This window comes from Aedes albopictus, chromosome 3 (assembly GCF_035046485.1).
Source record: "Aedes albopictus strain Foshan chromosome 3, AalbF5, whole genome shotgun sequence".
In the NCBI taxonomy this organism is placed as follows: Eukaryota; Metazoa; Arthropoda; class Insecta; order Diptera; family Culicidae; genus Aedes; species Aedes albopictus.
In genome coordinates, this window is record NC_085138.1 from 225,940,832 (window position 1) to 225,959,179 (window position 18,348).

Genomic DNA, 18,348 nt, shown 5'->3' on the forward strand with positions numbered 1-18,348 from the left:
GATTCTCCCGGTCGCTTTATGCGGTCATGAAACGTGGACGTTAAAAGAAGTTGATCGGAGAGCCTTTGGAGTCTTCGCACGTAAAGTGCTGCAAACAATACTCGGCGGTAAACTGGAGGATGGCATCTGGCGGCGTCGCATGAACTACGAATTGTACCAGGTATATAAAAAGATGGATATAGTGAAGCGAATACAACACGGTAGGCTGCGGTGGGCTGGATACGTAGCTTGTATGTCGGAGGAACGATAAGCTAAAATTATATTCAGCAGAGAACCAGGAAGGGATCGTCGGCTTCGTGGGAGACCGCACACACGTTGGCTTTTTGCAGTTGAGGAGGATCTAAAGACTGTCAACGTTCAGGGCGACTGGAAGCGATTGGCCCAGGACCGAGGCCAGTGGAGGCGGATACTTCATTCGGCGTAGACTCACCGCTACGAGTTGTAGCCCATCAAGTATCAAGTATCAAGTAGGTATTTCGTCCGAGGACGATATTCAAAAGTCCGTGCAATCAGCAAGGCCTGCCCTAAGGGCAGTCAAACGGGAGTGAGTGAGGTCGCCCAAGTAAAGTGGAGCGAAACAGACTCGGGGGTCGCCAATAGCCGAACGGAGGAGGATCCAACACGCTACAACCCGGATCCACAACGAGAACGCGCGTCGCCAATTGTCATTCGAAGGATCGGAACCCAAACTGATAGTTGGTAGTCCTCTTAACCCCGCTCGGCCTAGTAGGAATCTTAGCACGCGAAGCCGGGTCGTTGGGAAGAGGGGACTTCCTTCTTGAAGTAAAGGTCGATTCCGGACGTTCTCATCGTCAAAATCGGAGGCCATCCGTCCAGCCGCTGCTCACCCCGCACCCCTAACTTCGGTCATACCCGCACGGACTCCATCGCCGCGCGCCAACACTGCAGCGACGGCGGGTCGCTCCTTTCGCCGCCATCGCAACGAAGGTACCAACCGCCATCGTGAAGCCGTGACGACCACAGCATCGAGTCGACGAGGATAAGTAAAACCTGGGAAGGTATGTGTTAGTTATAGACATGGCCATGATCTAGTGAATCTCCCGTATCGAACTCAATCCAAATCGTCCAACACGAAAGTGTGATAAATCCGAGAATGTTCTTGTAATCTAAAGATCGAGTAGTTTTCCGTTCAGTTCCGTTACGTTCAGTGCAATAAAGGACAAGTTCCCTTCCTTCGCAAAACCATACCGTATTCCGTTTCCGTGTCTACTTCGAACTTCGATTTCTTTGAGAATCTTCTCACCGGTTAAATTTTCAACGATCACGTTTTCCCGGAGGAAGAAACCGCTACCGCGCTACTCAGGTGAAGAATTTGGGAGTTGTTCAGGATTCCTAACTACACCTCTCCTATTTTGTGAACAAGGCATCTAGCATTGGGTTTCGTTTTTCGAATAACGAAAGACATTACAGACATTTACTGCCTTAAGTACCTATCTGTACTGCTCTCTGGTTCGTCCGATTCTGGATTACTGTTTAGTTGTCTAGAATCCACAACAACTCGGCTGAAAGAACCGAATACATCCAACGACGCTTCCTATGATATGCGTTACGCAGGTTACCTTGGCTAAACCATTTGCTTCTGCCAAGCTACGAAAACCGTTGTCAACTGATTCATCTGGAACCACTTTGAATTCGCAGAGATTAGTCAAGAACACTGCTAGTTGCAGATTTGTTGCAAGGTCGAATTGACTGCAGAGCAATTCTCGAGTAGATCAATCTTTACAGTGTATCAAACAATTGTTCATTGTCAAATGTTAATATTTTTTTTATGCGTCAATCAGAAACGCTAAAATTTTTACCAATCATGAATCATATATTAAAGCTCCATTGGTAAAATTTTGAGGGATATCGAATAATTTTCTGAAAATTATCGAACTTTTAGTAAAACTTGTAAGATTTTTGAACACATTCTTAAAACATTATATCTCAATATGTTCTCGATTATTTTTTTCATTTTTTTTGTGTTACATCTAATACCTAAGGCTTTCATATGCAGCTATGTTTTATATACACGACAAAAAATATGAAAAATGTGCTAGTGTAGTTGACGATGTTTAAAAATTTACCATATTTTGCACATATTATTTGCCAAACGTTTTCCACCAATAAAAGTGCGTATGTCCGGCCTCGAGCGCTAAGGAACAACCGTGCGCTCAGATTACCATTCTGTCGATCGGACTACAGTTCGAGCGACGGAATTGTGGGTATACATGCATAGGTTGTTCAACCAAATCGTCTCTGTTCGACTACCGAATTAACCCTCTAATACCCAAATTTTTGATTTTGATCTAAATATCATTTTTCGTCATCTAAAATCGATTTAAACATGTTTTAGAAGATGATTCTTTTTAATTCTCGATTTCGTGAATTTCAGTTTACGATTTTTCTAATTTTTATTTTTGAGCATCCCCACACTTTTATATTTTTCCTGGAAGCCTATTCGGGGTACGGATTTTTTTAGATGAAAACATTTTGAGATTTTATGATTATTGAACTATTTTTATTTTTTTTCATAGACAATTTTATTTTCCTTGTAATTTTAAGAAAAATAATTTTAGAGTGTATTTGATTCCCTTAAACTATTAAACTAGGATTTGGGAAGAATTGAAAATACATATGTTAATTGAAGCGTTTAAATACAAAATAAACAATTACTTCTTAAAGGTGACTAAAACATAAATTTTTCAATGATTAAAAAAAATGTAAATACGCTTTTTTTTTTATAAAAAATTTATTCAGTTCAGTATGTACAATTACAAATCAAATCATGTAAATACAATTATTACTAAATCTAATTCTACAAAATATTACTCAGCAAGGACTGCAGAGCAGCTGTGTCAATATGGTTATTACTTTCGTTAATACATATGACATAATTGATGAATAGTTTAAGTATCTTGATCTTATCATTTCGATTAATTTTCATTGATGGTCTGATTAGATCCTCAACACTGAATGTCTTACTCGGATAGATTGTTACTAATTCTCGCTGGAGTATACGCCAGGATGGCGCAACTCTTGGACATATTGCTATCTTATGCACTAGGCTCTCATTGCAAGAGTTGCAGAAAGCACAAATTGCTGAATCTATCCTTTGCATTCTAAACAGAAGTTCACCGTGAGCAATTTTTTCATTCACGAGAATGAAATAAAAACTCCTTTCGCTTGAAGATAGATACCTTGATTTGATGTTTCGCCAGACGGCCATCCAGTCGCAGTTGAGGTACTTACCTAACACTTTAGGAGGCTCTAGGAGACTCAAAAAGTGCTTGTGCAGTACATCCGATGTAGGGTTATCTTTGATTAGATCTGGGAGATACGAAACTTCTTGACATACCTGTTTTAAACATGGTGAGTTGGCCGGGAGTGAGCTCAGGTTAGGTGGGTTTTGAGTGTTGCTTATGAATGACGTGTAAAAAGGAATTGACGTTGCTTCCTTCAAATGACGACTGATGAGAAGTGCTTTTGACTTGATACTAGGCAATTGAAGATTTAACCCCCCTTTTTCATAAGGCAAAGCCAGTTGCGTTATAGGCACACGCAGAGCCATTCCATTCCACAAGAAGGATCCCATTATCGATGTCAGTTTAGCGGCATGTAATTTGTTCATAGCAAGTACTGATGAGACATACCAAATTTTTGCAGTAATAAAGGTATTTAGCAGCACTACTTTTTGCTGCAGCGTTAAATCCCTCATTTTGTGCAGCCACAAAAGCTGCCCACACTTAGCAGTTAAAGAGTCCCAATTCAATTTTTGCATTAGTCTAACTGAATTGCAAAATGTGATGCCCAAAATTTTGATTTTTTCTGAAGTTTGTAGCCATGGCACGGTGCGAGATTCTCCTGCTCTGAGATAGCCGATGTTGATAGAATCTGTTTTGTTCAAGTTCAGCACGGCCCCGGAGCATCTCCCAAATGACTCAAAAAGATGTTTGATTCTTTCAATTTTGTTTAAGCATGTCGTGACCACTGAGACGTCGTCCGCATACACTACTACAAGATCATCTTGTCCATCACAAATTTGATCCAGTCGGTGCACTAAAGGCTGCAAATAAAGTACGAATAGTAACATTGAAAGTGGATCACCTTGGCGAACAGAACGTTTGATTTGAATTTCTGGAGATAAGTGTCCGTTTATAAGAAGTTTTGATTTGGCGCGAGCATATACTGCCGAGAAGAGATCTATTAACGTTGGGTTGATTCCCATCGATAACATTGTTCGAAATAGGAAACGATGATCCACCCTATCGAAGGCGTGGTCGAGATCAAAAGAAATTAATTTTCCTTTAGTTTTTGATTCACGCATTTTGACTATCCTGTCTTTAATGGCAAGAGTCGCTTGGTATATATTTTTGCCAGAATTCGAGCATTTCTGTGAGGGGCTGAGAACTTCACTCTCTTTGAGAATGAGTTCCAGACGACTTTTGAGAATTCTAGAGAGAACTTTCGAGTCGAAGTTTAAAAGCGAGATCGGTCTGAAGCTTTTAACAGTGTTGCCAGATTTTTTTTTCTTGATGAGTATTATCACACCATCCAAAAATTTGTCGGGAATATTTCCTTGTAAGGCTTCATTAAGGATCAGATTCAAGTGTCTATGTATAACATCGAAACACTTTAAATAAAATTCTTTTGTTATCCCATCAGGGCCGGCTGCTTTCCTGGAAGCGCTTGTTTTTATAGCCGTGTAAATTTCTTCAGTAGTTATCTCATTCATACAGTTAAGATTTGCTTCGCTGTTGAATGGAACCGTCCTGTCACATGACCAGACATCATTCACTTCTTGTTCCTGTTCGCTGTACAATGTTTTAAAATAGTCGAAAACAAAATTTTCAATTTCCTCTGAACGATCTAAAACACGATGTTCGGCAATTTCTAAACGGTCAATTGTTGTTTTCTTTCGCCCGCGTTCAGCCATTTGAAATGTTGAGAGCTTCTCCCCGGAGACACACGTTTCGTTAACTCGGAAAAAGAGCATACTAAATTCACGTTGCAGTTTTAACATTTTACCTTTGATCTTGTTTATGGTGACCAGCATGGCCGCATTTCCATAATATTGGTCGTACGCTTCGCGAAGCTGCGCATAAAGATTTTGGTATTTGCGATTGTGTTCTGAGAACATCTGATTCGTTTTCCATCTGAAGAATGTTTTAAGCTTTGGCTTGGCAAAATCTACCCACCAATCTATCCACGAGTTGTATTGACGTCTCTGCCTGGTCCAGTAATCCCATTTGAGCTGCAGTTCCTCTATGTTCTCTGGTGAGAGCACACAAGGGCGAAGAGACCAATAACCTCTCCCTGGCTCCCTTCCCAAGTTAGGTAAGGTTAGTCTCACCGTAACGGCCTTATGATTAGTAAAAGAGCAGACATGCGTGTCCATGCTCCTGAGATTGTTGCGAAGACCTGAGCTAACGTAAATTCTGTCAATACGAGATGCCGAATTATGAGTGATATATGTAAACTGCCTATTTCCATCATTAGGGCCCACCCCGACGTCATGTAATTTTAGATGTTGAACAAAATTTTTCAAGGCTAAACTGAAATTACTATCTCCTGTGGCATCACAGGGTCGAATAACTGAATTAAAATCTCCACCCAGGATAATGTGTTGTGTGTTGTGTCTAAGATAGTGCGATAGAGTAAAGTTAAAAAGCTCTTCTCTCTGAGTGCGATTTTGAGACCCGGAGTGAGCATAGACATTTACGAGTGTGATCGACTCATTCACTCTGAGAGCAATCAGACGTGAATTCAAGCTTCGCTCTACGTTTGAAAATTGAATATGGTGCTTTAAAGCTATTGCTGTTCCTCTACGAGCAACATCAATATTAGACACGACGTTGTAGCCTGGCAAATTCAGTTTGTCATTTTCGACTTCTTGCAGGAAGATTATGTCCGCGTCCTGCTGTTTGATAAAATTGTAAAGTGCGGAAATTTTGGTCTGATTAGTAATGTTATTGATGTTAATGGTTGCAATTCTGTAGCTGTGCCTGTCCACTTTCAAAGTTTTTTCGGCCTTCCACGACCACGTTTGGCTATGACGAAAGTGTTAGTCTCGTTAGCGTTGTCAGTTTTGTGCTTACCAACCAGTTCCTTTGCCGGCAGTGGAGTGGCGACCACTACCAACTCTCCATTCGGATTACACACTATGGACTTCTCCAATACATTACCATTACAACTCTCATCGGTTGACATTGATGATAATTCACCAATCGAGGCTGAACGTTGATGATCCTTCGTGCCCGAAGCAGACAGTGCATCCTCATCCTCAACTGGAATTGAGGCCGGTGTCTCTCCGACAACCGAAACATCTATCGGTGGTGGAGCCGCCGATACTTCTTGCGCTGGTAGCGATGGAAAAATCGCTGTATTGGATGTTGATGGGACTGGATCTCCTACTCGTGCTGACGTTGTATTGACATCCGACGACGTACTCGGCTGCCCTTCCATCCTGTTAGGTGCGAATCCTTCGGCCGAGCCTCTCACCGCTCCTGCATACGATCCTCTCTTGAGTCGATCGTTGACGCTGATCTTCTGCGCCAACAACTTTTTATTGTGCACGCATGATATGCCTGTGTGCATAAATTCACCACAATGCCGACATGTGGGTCTTTGTTTTGGGTATTGTACGTAGGTCGTTTCCCCGTCAATCGTTATGTACGATTTGATCGGTTCTCTCAGAACCATCTTTACTTGGCGTATACCCGTAGCCATCCCGGCGTAGTGATGTTTGTCACTCCAGAGGAGCTCGCTCACCGAAAGCACCTCTCCATACGCTGCCATGTGACGGCTGACCTGTTCGTCGGTGATGTGTTCAGAAAGGTCATACAACCGTACATCTACACCGCCGTCCGCCATCCGTATTCTGATCTTGTATTTCACTCCTTTCGCTTCGTAGTCGTGTTGGTTATCGTGTGTCTGCACAATACGCTGGGCCGTGTTTAGGTCGACGACCTTGACAAAAGCACACTCGTCGGTGCGACTGAGCTGTAGTCTTACCATCTGAGCTCGTGTTACACCGAGCTGTTGAGCGACGAACGCGTGTACCTCCTCAGAGGTTGGCTTCTTGGGAAGATTCGAGAATTCCACTCGAAACGTGTTCTCACGAATTTTGTGAGTATTCATCCTGAAACCACTGGTTTTGGGATGACTTTTAGAAAGAGTACATCCGGCACTTCAACCGGGATTCTACTCTAGCACGGGCCGACCGTGATGCCACTTATTCACAAAAAACTCGACCGTATGCTTGCGCTCCGAATCGACACACGTTAACACTTCGGCAGTCGAAGGCCAACTGATAATACACCAAAAACCATTTTGAGATATACAAAACAGTCCTAATTATCAGCCAAAAATATAATAATTTTGATTTTCCACGAAACAAAACTTACAAAAATGCTCAAACTATACCCCCTCTAAAGGCGGGATTGGGTATTAGAGGGTGAATCGACAGACTTTAGGCCGACGCTTTTCGACTTTCTTCCTAGGGCGTAGAACCTTATTTTAATTAATGTTTATTTTGTGTACATATTTCTAAATTGGAGCGTAAGTTTTACTTTTTGTTAGTTTTGTTTTTAATACCATTGCATTGGGACAATACTTGTCTGTTGATGAGAACTTATAAAAAAAAATTTAAAAAAAATCATGCGTATAAATTATTTGGTGCAGGCAACGGAACAAACTTTATAACCACAAAATCTTATTTTCCAAATTAAATAGCAGCTGGGAAAATGCATTGCTAATTAGATTTCAGTTTATAACTTTGAGCTGGGTTGTCACAATAAACGGAACCCTGAATTTCATAATCACGCTTAATTATTTCAGACAAGGCCGCTACGAGGTGAAGGAAACCACAACACGGAGGCCATCGTTTGGCAAACCGCTGAGCGACGAATTTTCCGGAGAAGTAAACGGTCCAAACAAGCCGAACGACTTTGGGTAAGTGTTGTTTCATTTTTGGTAATTGGTGTTTTGCGACAGTTACGTTAGTGATTCTTCGAAATAAGATTTTACTCAAATTTACTATTTTGCATAAAACATATGAAGAAAAGTTCCTTGATAAATTCAAATTCTAAATATCAACGTTGAGCTCTATGCTTTCTACGGATGCACGAAACAACCTGCCAATTCAATTAGCAAAAATACTTTTTCTCATAATGACTTTCATTCGACAGACTTAACCAGCGATTTGGCGGCCCAACCAATGGACAGTTCCCTCTCAATCCATACGGAGGAAATCCTGGATTTGGTGGCGCTAATCCTTACTTTGGAGGTGGTGGCTTCCCCCAGCAAGGCGGTTTTGGCGGTGCAGGATACGGTGGAGGCAATGGAATTCTGGTTGGACCAGAAGGGCCGACTGGAATTATTGGGCGACCGTATAAAGGATATCCTGGTGGATTTTCCGGTGCCGGTGGTTACGGACCTTACCCCGGATATGGAAATCAGGGAGGTTTCGGGCGGCCAGGAGGCGGTTACTATCCACAAGGTGGTCATTATCCAGGAGGTGGATTCTATGGCGGTGGACAAGGCGGTCAGTTCGGACCGGGCCAGTTCGGTCCTGGACAGTTTGGACCAGGGCAATATGGAGCAGGACAGTATGGTGGAGGGCAATTCGGACCAGGACAATTCGGGCAAGGACAATTCGGTCCAGGGCAGTTTGGCCCAGGTCAGTTCGGACCAGGACCAATCGGAGGGGGAGGTCATAACTCGATTGGTGGATTTGGACCTGTTGGAGGAGGATTTGGGGGACCTTTTGGCCCACAATTCGATCAAGCAAAGCAAGCCACAAAAAAGATTGAGAAATCGCTTTGAAGGGCAGAAAGTTGTTGACCTTGTGATATGTTGTTGAACACATTGAAATTCGAATAAAAATCGTTTCAAACTTACCGATTGTGGTGATGACGATAATGGAATAAAACAGTGCTCCGAAAAATGTCCACTGAATTTGATCGACATCTTCGATCCCATCCCAGCCATCCTTTTTCATTGCTGTGAGAATCTCCTTCTCGAATGACTGAAATGGATACAGAAAGGGCGGTACTCAATTAAATCGATTTACTAAGGGTAGTAATTAATTTCCGAAAGGCCACAAAGCCACAAACCATCGGAAATTAATTAAAGCATGCAAAGATAACAGGTGAATAATGGTCATGTTTCGAAAGGAGTTCATTGGGATGCTATTAGGATGTATTCCTCATGTAGAAGACTGCCAATACAACTAACTAATGGTGAATGTATACAATCGTTTCATATGGTATCGGGTGGTCTTCAAACAAGGGCCATTTATAAACCAAATAGACTTTGTGAGTATAGGACAAAATAGACGGGAGTTTATATTTTTTTAACAAGATTTTACAGGAGGTCTATGAGATGACTAAAATTTAATCTATGTGGTTTATGAACAGCCCCACAAAGAGTGTAAACATGTGTACAGTATTTCATGATTCAAATAATAAGTTAACGACTGTGATTTAAGCAGGAGCATAATAGCTTCAATCAAATATTTAATTACCTGAAGATGGACGATGGCGGCTTCGGTCCAGTTATGTTGATGCAGTACCGGCTTATCATTGGTCATTTTCCATATTGCATCGGTTAAGTTGACACGAATTGAACTGATGCCCTTTTTCACCTGTATTTGTTTGGGAAATATAAGAAATAAAGAACTATGATTACATTGGCTTTGCACTTTCGAAAAAATAACAATACTTCGCTAAACCTAATTTGAAGAATAATTATGATTCTTAAAATTCCCTTGTATTTTACTGTAATTGATGATGTCGATTACACTGTATCTGATAAGCATGGTAAAGTAAAGGATTTATTGTAAAACTTGTGAATACTATTGCCAACATATATTAAAAGGTTTAAGGTATGTGAACAACGCATAGCAACATGTATAAGGCCCCGCACAGCCGAATTAACCCGTAAACAACCGGTACGATCTTCTTTTGGTAAAAATGCAATATCTTCTTGTTTTAAGAAATTTTACCCTGCAGTCTTGTTTTCATAGTCAAGAGGAATAGTTGTTCTAAGAAATGCATGGCATCTCCCCCACTTTGCGCCCTCCCCCTTTTGCTGGTAGCCGAAAATACGAGGCATTTTTGTATTTTATATAAATTCTACATGGTTTTACTCTAACTTCATCGTTTTGCTTATCTTCAATAGTTTTGACTGACCCTTGACATGCAATGTATCACTACCCATCAAAGTCCGTTGAAGTTTTCATCCCAGAGCTATTCTAAGGCCACCAAAGTACTCCGAAGTTTGTGTCACACATCCAACACTATTTAAGAAAATTATACACACGATGAATGATCACATAACATAGTCCACGGTACTCTAATAGCTTCAAGGCATCCTTAAAAAATTCATGGTACATGAATTGGGTGATCTAGGTCATCCAAATTACTCTGCAATTTACTTTCTTAAGATCTACTGGGTCTACCATCATTTCTGTTTACTATGTTCAAGCAATTTGGCCACGTTGATGCCCTTTACACCTGGCAACGCCACAAGCAACTCGATTTTGTAGTAGTTGGACATTCCGTGAAATACAAATGACCTCCAATCCACTTTGAAGTTTGGGTTATTATATCTACACACTGTATCATGCTTTTATTGTTAAAAAATATTAGTGGAATGTAGTCTATACTACTGATGGAGCCTCAGTGCACAAATATAATGGTTTTTGTACATTCATGGGATATTCAAGGCTTTCCAAACTATTCTGGAATTAGGACCTTCAAGATTTACAGGCTCTACTCTTGTTTCTCTTCACTCTATCGGCATATTTTTTTCATAGTTGTGTCTGTTACATGTCATGATATTACGAGTATCTCTATGTGTTGCTAGTTGGGTTCCACTGGCATATAAATGAACCCCAATGTATTTTGAAGTAAGGGTGTTTGGATTTTTTTTATTGTAACGAATGCTTGCGGAATACAATCATCGCTACTCTTAGAGCCTCAGAGTGCAATTTTAATAACTTAGCATTATTCACTTGATAATCTAGGTCATCATCCTCCATGACTTTCTCCAGGATTAACTGCTAATTAATCTAGGAATTCATCAAGGGACTCCTTCGGATTTTTTTCCATGGCGTCCTTTGCCTCTAGAGATTCCTCCAGGAATCAAACAAGACTTCATTCAGAGATTCCTCCTGGAATTTATCCATGAAATCCTGCAGGGATTCATCTGGGAATTTCGTCAGACATTCCACAGACATTCCACCAGGAATTCCTCCTAAGATTAATCCAGCAACTCATCAAGGGATTCCTGCAAGGGTTCTTCCCTGAATTTCTTCAAAGTTTCCTCCGGGAATTCCTCCAGGATTTTTTTTTTCAAGAAATCCTTCCAGTGATTCCAGAAATTCCGCAACAGATATAACAAGTAATTTCTTTAGGAATTCCACCAAAAATTCATCAACAAATTTCATCAGGGACTTCTCAAGATATTCATCAAATCCATCGTGGAGCTCGTTCAGGAATTTCTCAATCCATCCCCCTCAATTCATTCTGCAAATACTTCAGGAATGCCTCCAAGAATTTTTAGAGGAATTCATCTAAAAAATTTTCCGGGAAATACTGCAGGAATTCCTACAAGAAATAGTCCTAGAGAAATTATTCCAGGAATTACTCCAGAAACTCCTCCAGAAATTTCTTCAGCAATTCCTCCAAGAATAATTCCAGGAAATCCTCCAGCCAGAAATAACTCTAGGGAATTCTACAGGAATTCATCCAGGAATTACTTCAGGGAACTCTAACAGGAAATATTCCAGAGACACTCCAGGAATTCCTCTAAGAAATCCCCCAGACATTCTTCACAAACTTCTACATGAATTCTTCCAGAAAGTACTTCAAGAATTCATTCAAGATTTCCACCAGAAATTTCTTCAAGAAATTCTTGACGAAATTCCCGGAAGTATTCTTGTAAGAATTCTTGGAGAAATTTCTGAAAGAAATCTTCAAGGAATTCCTGGAGCAATTCCTAGAGAGATTCTTGGTGGCATTCTTGGAAGAATTTTTGGATGCATTCTTATAAAAAAAATTGGAAGGGAGTTCTGGAAGTGATTTTTGGAGGAACTCTTGGCGGATGTCTTGGAGAAATTCTTAGAGGATTTTTCGAAGGAATTCTTGGAGGAATTCCTGGGGCGATTCCTGAAGATATTTCTGGAAGAATTTCTGATGGATTTCCTGGAAGAATTCCCGAAGATATTTATTAAAAAAAAAAAACATTGGAAGTATTTCTAGAGGAGTTAATAAAGCACTCACTGACTAAATTCCTCGAGTGATTCTTGGATAATTTTTTGACAGAAGTATTGGAGCAGGTCTTGGAGAAATTTTTATTTCATATCCTATAGGAATACTTGAAAGAATTTCCGGCGAAATTCCTGGGCAGATTCTTGGAGGAATTTTTGGCAGAAGTCTTGGAAGAATATCTGGAGAAATTCTTGGAAAATACCTGGAGGAATTTTTGGAGAATTTTTTGAAGGCATTCTTGGAGAAATTACTGATGGAATTTTTTAGAGGAATTCATAGAAGAAATCTTGGAGCATATCCTGCAGAAACCCCTTAAGGAATTCTCGGATGAATCCTCAGAGTTTTCCCAGGAGTATTTCCCTGAGGAATTTTTGGAGGTTTCTTGAAGAATCTTGGAGGTATTCATGAGGGAATTTCTGGAGGATTTTTTGGTTGAATTCTTGAAGAAATATTTTGAAAAAAAATCCCTGGAGGTAATTCTGGCGAAATGCCACAAGGTATTCTTTGAGAAATTCTTGACAGACATCAAAGATACTCCTGGTGAAATTGTTAGAAAAATTTCTGTATGAATTTTTAGAGGAATTCTAGGCAGACTTTTTGAAGGAATTCCGGTACAAATTTTTGGAGAAATTACTTGAGAAATTCTTGGTGGAATTCCTGGGCAAATTGAAAGAGAAATTTTTGGAGGAATTCCTGGAGGACTTCTTGAAGGAATTTCTGGAGGATTTCCGAAATTCGAAGAATTTCGTGAAAAATTCCTGGAGATATTATTGGCAGAAATACTTGGAAAAATACCTGGATGGATTCTCTGAGGAATTCTTGACGAACGTCTTCGAGGAATTTCTGATGGATTTTTTTAAGGATCTTTAGGAGAAATTCTTGGAGTACTTCCAAAAGGAATTCCTGGAGAAATTCCTGAAGGAATTCTTATAAGAATTTCTTGACGAACGCTTGGAGGAATTCTTAAGGAATTCTTGGAAGAACTCTAGGAGGGATTCCTGTAGGCATTTCTAGAGCAATTTCTGGAGGATTTCCTAGAGAATTTTCTTGAAAAAAAAAAACGAAAAAAATTCCCAGAGGAGCTCTTGGAGCAAACCCGAGATGAATTCTTGGAATGATTTCTGAATTTATGCTTGGTGTAATTCCTGAAGTTATTTTTAAGGATTATTCCTAGATAAATTTAAAAAGGAATTCCTGGAGGAATGTATAGAGGAATGCCAGGAATATTTTCTGGAGGAACTGCTAGATACATTGTTTAAGTCAGTGGTCACCAAACTGCGGCCCGAGGGCCGCATGCGGCCCTCGACCAGGTTTTGTGCGGCCCGCGAACTGATTTTGAAATGTATTAGAAAGTGGCCCACTCGTAGATTCCTGTAACTCTTTTTGAATTTTGATCGGAAGATATTCGAAACTGTTGCAGAACGACGTGTTTAGCTTTAATAATAAGTTAAGGATAAATTTCACAGGTTCACTGCCATGTATTTTGGACTTGTGGCAGAACTCGTCATTAGTAATTTGTTTAATTTCACAAAAATAAAATTAAAAAAAATATTTTTTTTTATCGACGAAAAAATTTTATGTATTCGATATACTGTATATTCAGCACTTCTAGCAACAGAACTTTTGCCCACACTTCTTAAGAGAAAGTGTTGCCCAAGCTTTCGGAATTTCACTAAAAACTTCAGGGATTGGGCAGGGATTCATTCCCCTAGCAATGCTTTCGAGCATTCCTCTTAAAATATCTATTCTAAGTTGGTTACAAATACTTGCACACATTGCCGGTTTTTCTTTATTTGCTTCCAAGTAATTATGCAAGAAAAACTTTAAAAAAATCATTGATGATTTCCACAACAGTATATCCAGGCAGTTTTTCAGAATTTCTTCAGAGATTCCTGAAATCCTAACAAATCATTCTAAAATTTCTCAAAATTCACGAGAAGTCCTAAAAAGCATCACAGTTCCAATATTTTGTTTTTAAATAAAGGGTTCGATTTTCAGGAAATCTCTAAGCTGCAGTAAGATACTTCATTCGTAAATTTGTCAAAACTGGATCCAGAGGTTTTACAAGAAATTTGCTCGTGCTCGTGTCAAGAACTTCCAGAATTCTGCACTTATATTATAATGCAGATTATAAGTACGCTGTCAGTTTATCCACAATATTCCTAAAGAGGTCCATATTGTTCTAGACAGCGTCGCTATTGCTTCAATTTCGTATGACTTTTAAGTAACTAGTCTGAAGTAACATTATTAATACCAAGAACTTCAAAACCCAAATATTACGCTAAATTGCTTGAAGGCCTTTTTTAATTCCCTACGAATATCAGAAAGAATTTCAGGATTTTTCCAAGTGAAATTTAATTTCCCGATAACTCTTGATTGTTTAGATCTTTTCTTTTGTTCAATAGAAAAAAAAAACAAACAAATTTAGTGTTGAATTTCGAAAATTTTTGATAATAAACTTTTGAATGACTTGCGGCCCGCAGTCTCTTTTCAAAATTAAATTTTGGCCCCCAAAGACAGTTAGGCTGAGGATCACTGGTTTAAGTAATCTCTGAAGAATTTTGTGAAAAAATCTCTTGAGAAAATTCTGAAGAAATCGCTGGAGGAATTCTCGGAGCAGTTCCTACAGGAATCCCTGGAGCATTTTTTTAAAGAAATTTATGGTGGAATTTTTGTAGGATTTCCATGAGGACTGTATGAAGTAGGGTAATTGTGGGTAAAATAAACAGGGGGTAAAATGAACAGGGTGGTGTTTGACTGCATTTAGGGTATTTTTGCATATTTTAACAATTGGATTATTCCATGTAACAACATTACCCAACTAACAATCGCAAGCCGCAAACCAGCATGCATGCTGAATTGTTGCTTTATAATAGTAATGATAGCTGAACTAAAATTATGCTGTACACATTACTGTACAAATGTTTTTTCAATTGAAAAAGTAGCCAATGTTCAACCTTTCGTATCGGTATCAACAATTATAAATTTAAACACTTTTCAAGCGTTTAACAATATTTTTATTCGACTTGCAGTTATTTCTTTACAAAATAGTTTAACAAGACCTTTTTCTGCTTCTTGTCAAGTACATGCAAAAACTAGAACATGTATCTGTACAATGTGTTTTTCACAAGTCAAATAAGCGCTTTCGTTTCATCATACTTCGACTCAGTGTACAGGATGAAAAACACGTGTTTTTTTACTGAACAGCAGCTGAATTAACGTGTTCTTCAGTTGTTAACCATAAACAGAACATTATTCACCACTGCTGAATAGGAGTCAAAGTGTAATCATTATACAACCACGGGAAGTTTATGTTTTGATTTGAGCGCGTCAATTCATCATCTCTAGGATGGCGCAGATAGGAAGGCAAGCGGCTGGCAATCGATGGGTCTCGAGTTCGAATCTTGATTTAGGTAAATGTATTTGTAGTTATTATTTCACAATAGTTGTTCACAGCATAAAGTGTCAATCATAAACTCTCGTAGAAATTGAAAAATTTTGCATTTTATTTTTTTAAATCATTTTTGCAGTAGCTGAATAACAGCTTTTCTATCAGTTGTAAAATGTTTTAAACAACAAACAGTTCAGTTGGTACACAACACTATGCTTTATTGTTTCTCCAAATTTGTGTGAACAAAACCCGAACAAAGGTTGTGCCTGAAAATTATCCAAATGTTATTCAGCACCATGCTGAACTAATTCGTCGTAAAGGTGCTTGTAAAAAGAGTAATTGTTAGTTGGGTAATCATTGTACTTCTGCTGATATAGGACTTAAAAATTTACTAAACCACTTTAAAATGACGAAAATACCAAAAATCATGCAAACAATAAGGTCTGATGTAAATCTGAGCTAATCGTAATTAAGGTCAATTCATCCATTATTCACAAATTTCTACATGTTTGATACCATATTCCAATAATTTACTCCTAAAAGAAAATATTTAATGAAGAAAATAATTGGGTATTGTTTATAATAAAACTTCATAAGTTACTTTAAAACAAACATAGCTTGGGGGTAAAATGAACAGTTGGTTCAAACTTTATATAATTTTTACAAGATTTTGTTCAAACTTGGTATACTGAAATCTCTAACGCATATCATTACATTACTAGAGTAAAAGTTTAGAAAACATATTTTACTTCAACAAAATAAGATTGTTGTCTATCACGCCGAGGACCTGGGATCGAATCCCACTCCCAACAAACTCACAAAATGTGAGTTCTTCCTTCGGAAGGGAAGTAAAGCGTGGGTCCCGAGATGAACTAGCCAAGGGCTAAAAATCCCGTAAATACAGATTAAAAAAAAAGAAAAAAAAAATGTTAGAAAATCCACCTGTTTTAGTGCATTTTTTTTAATAATTATTTCAGTACATTGCAAACTTTATATAAGAAGTTTTAAAATCGTAACACATACAATTTACATCAAATTTACTGACATGAAGTTAAATATTTTGAAATTACACGGTAAAATTAACTTTTAAATACATGTTCATTTAACCCCCATCGATTTCGATTTTCTTGCATTTTTTTTTCAATCGAATAAAAATAAAGAAAACTGTAGTTTTGAGCATTTTTTTTTCTTCTAGAATGTTTAGAACATAATACCATCTACGATATAACATGGTAAAAAATAACTATTTTAACATATTTCCATTGAAAATGACTCCACACGCTTAGGGTGTTTATTTTACCCCCATTTCCCCTAATTTCTGGAGAAAATCCTGGAGTAATTCCAGAAGGAGTTTCTGCAGGTATTTGTGGAGTGATTTCTGTAGTATTTATTGGAGAAATGCTTGTAGAAAGCTCTGAATCTCTGGATGAACTCTTGGAGAATATCTTGTGTATTTTTGGAAGAATTGTTGGAAGAATTCTTAAAGGGATATCTTTAGGATTTTTGGGAAAACTTTCTGGATGAATTTCTTTAAGATTTCTAGGTGGAATTCAAGAGGAATTTATCAAATCATTTCTGTGAAGATAAAAGTCGTGTGTTAATCCGACGTCGTCCCCTCCAAGCGCGAACCATAACGTAGGCAAGGCGTCCTGGCCACAACAGAGCGCATACAATACTACAATATTTAAGGAGAGGTCTTACACTCAGTAGCAAAAAAAAACCGAGCCATTTTTTTCTCTTAAAATGCGTCATGTTCAATCTGCTGCAACTTTGACAATTATTAATATTTTTGGCTGAAAATTTTACCACTTCATCATCATTATATTGATAATATATGAACAAAATTTCAAATTGATAGAAGTTATATATTTTGAGTTATAACAACTTATATGAAAAAGTCCATTTTTGGACATATATTTTTCAAAAATCCGTATTTCAGTGAAAAATTTAAGTAGCTTAATAAAAAATTCACTGCAGCGTCAGTAAATATAGGAAATGTTGTGGTCAAAATTTGAAATGTTTTCATCCAGCGGTTTGGGCCACAGAAATAGTTAAAGTTGAAGTACCACTGTGGGTGCCTACAGTTTTCACTCCATGTTGACCACGCTGAAACACCGGTGCAGAAAAAAAGCCGAGGCCAATTCGTTCCATTAATGTTTAGATCTAAGTTTTAATAAACAATCCATATTATATGACACATTTTTATTAATTTTCGTGTGGTCTGCTAGTTGTTTATGACAATCTACACGTAACACATAGTGTGTTACGCGTTACAGGTAATGCGTTACTAATGCGTTACAAACATACATATGTAAGTGGATATACAAGTAGTTTGTATGATTTACAAATTTTCGCAACTGTAGAAAAATATTATAAGTAAACAAGTTGTGGGGTATAATTGAGAACCACAAAGTATGATATAGAAAGGCATGTAACATCACTTGTTTGCTATGATAAGGTTTTAACAGTAGCCAACATTTGTAAATTATTCAAACTACTTGTATATTCACTATTATATGTATGTTTGTAACGCATTACGTGTAACGCATAACGCACTATATGTTACGTGTAGAATATCATAAACAACTAACAGACCACACGAAAATTAATAAAAATATGTCATATAATATAGATTGTTTATTGAAACTTAGATCAAAACATTAATGGAACGAATTGACCTCG

The 18,348-nt window shown here is 38.3% G+C and overlaps 2 protein-coding genes across 4 annotated transcripts in view; one reads left to right on the top strand and one right to left on the bottom strand.

Annotated features, from left to right (window-relative positions):
* The window catches only part of LOC109397777 (spidroin-2-like), a 105,261-nt gene extending 96,373 nt beyond the window's left edge, over positions 1-8,888 (top strand). For both annotated transcript variants that reach the window (XM_062859223.1, XM_062859224.1), the window contains exons 4-5: positions 7,840-7,953; positions 8,190-8,888. In XM_062859223.1, coding sequence (XP_062715207.1) covers positions 7,840-7,953; positions 8,190-8,826 — 751 coding nt within the window. In that variant the 3' untranslated portion in view covers positions 8,827-8,888. The remainder of the gene's footprint in view (positions 1-7,839; positions 7,954-8,189) is intronic.
* The window catches only part of LOC109397776 (uncharacterized), a 344,947-nt gene that overhangs the window by 255,764 nt on the left and 70,835 nt on the right, over positions 1-18,348 (bottom strand). For both annotated transcript variants that reach the window (XM_062859222.1, XM_062859221.1), the window contains exons 3-4: positions 9,527-9,646; positions 8,902-9,028 (exon numbers count right to left, since the gene is read on the bottom strand). In XM_062859222.1, the coding sequence (XP_062715206.1) occupies positions 8,902-9,028; positions 9,527-9,646 (247 nt within the window). The remainder of the gene's footprint in view (positions 1-8,901; positions 9,029-9,526; positions 9,647-18,348) is intronic.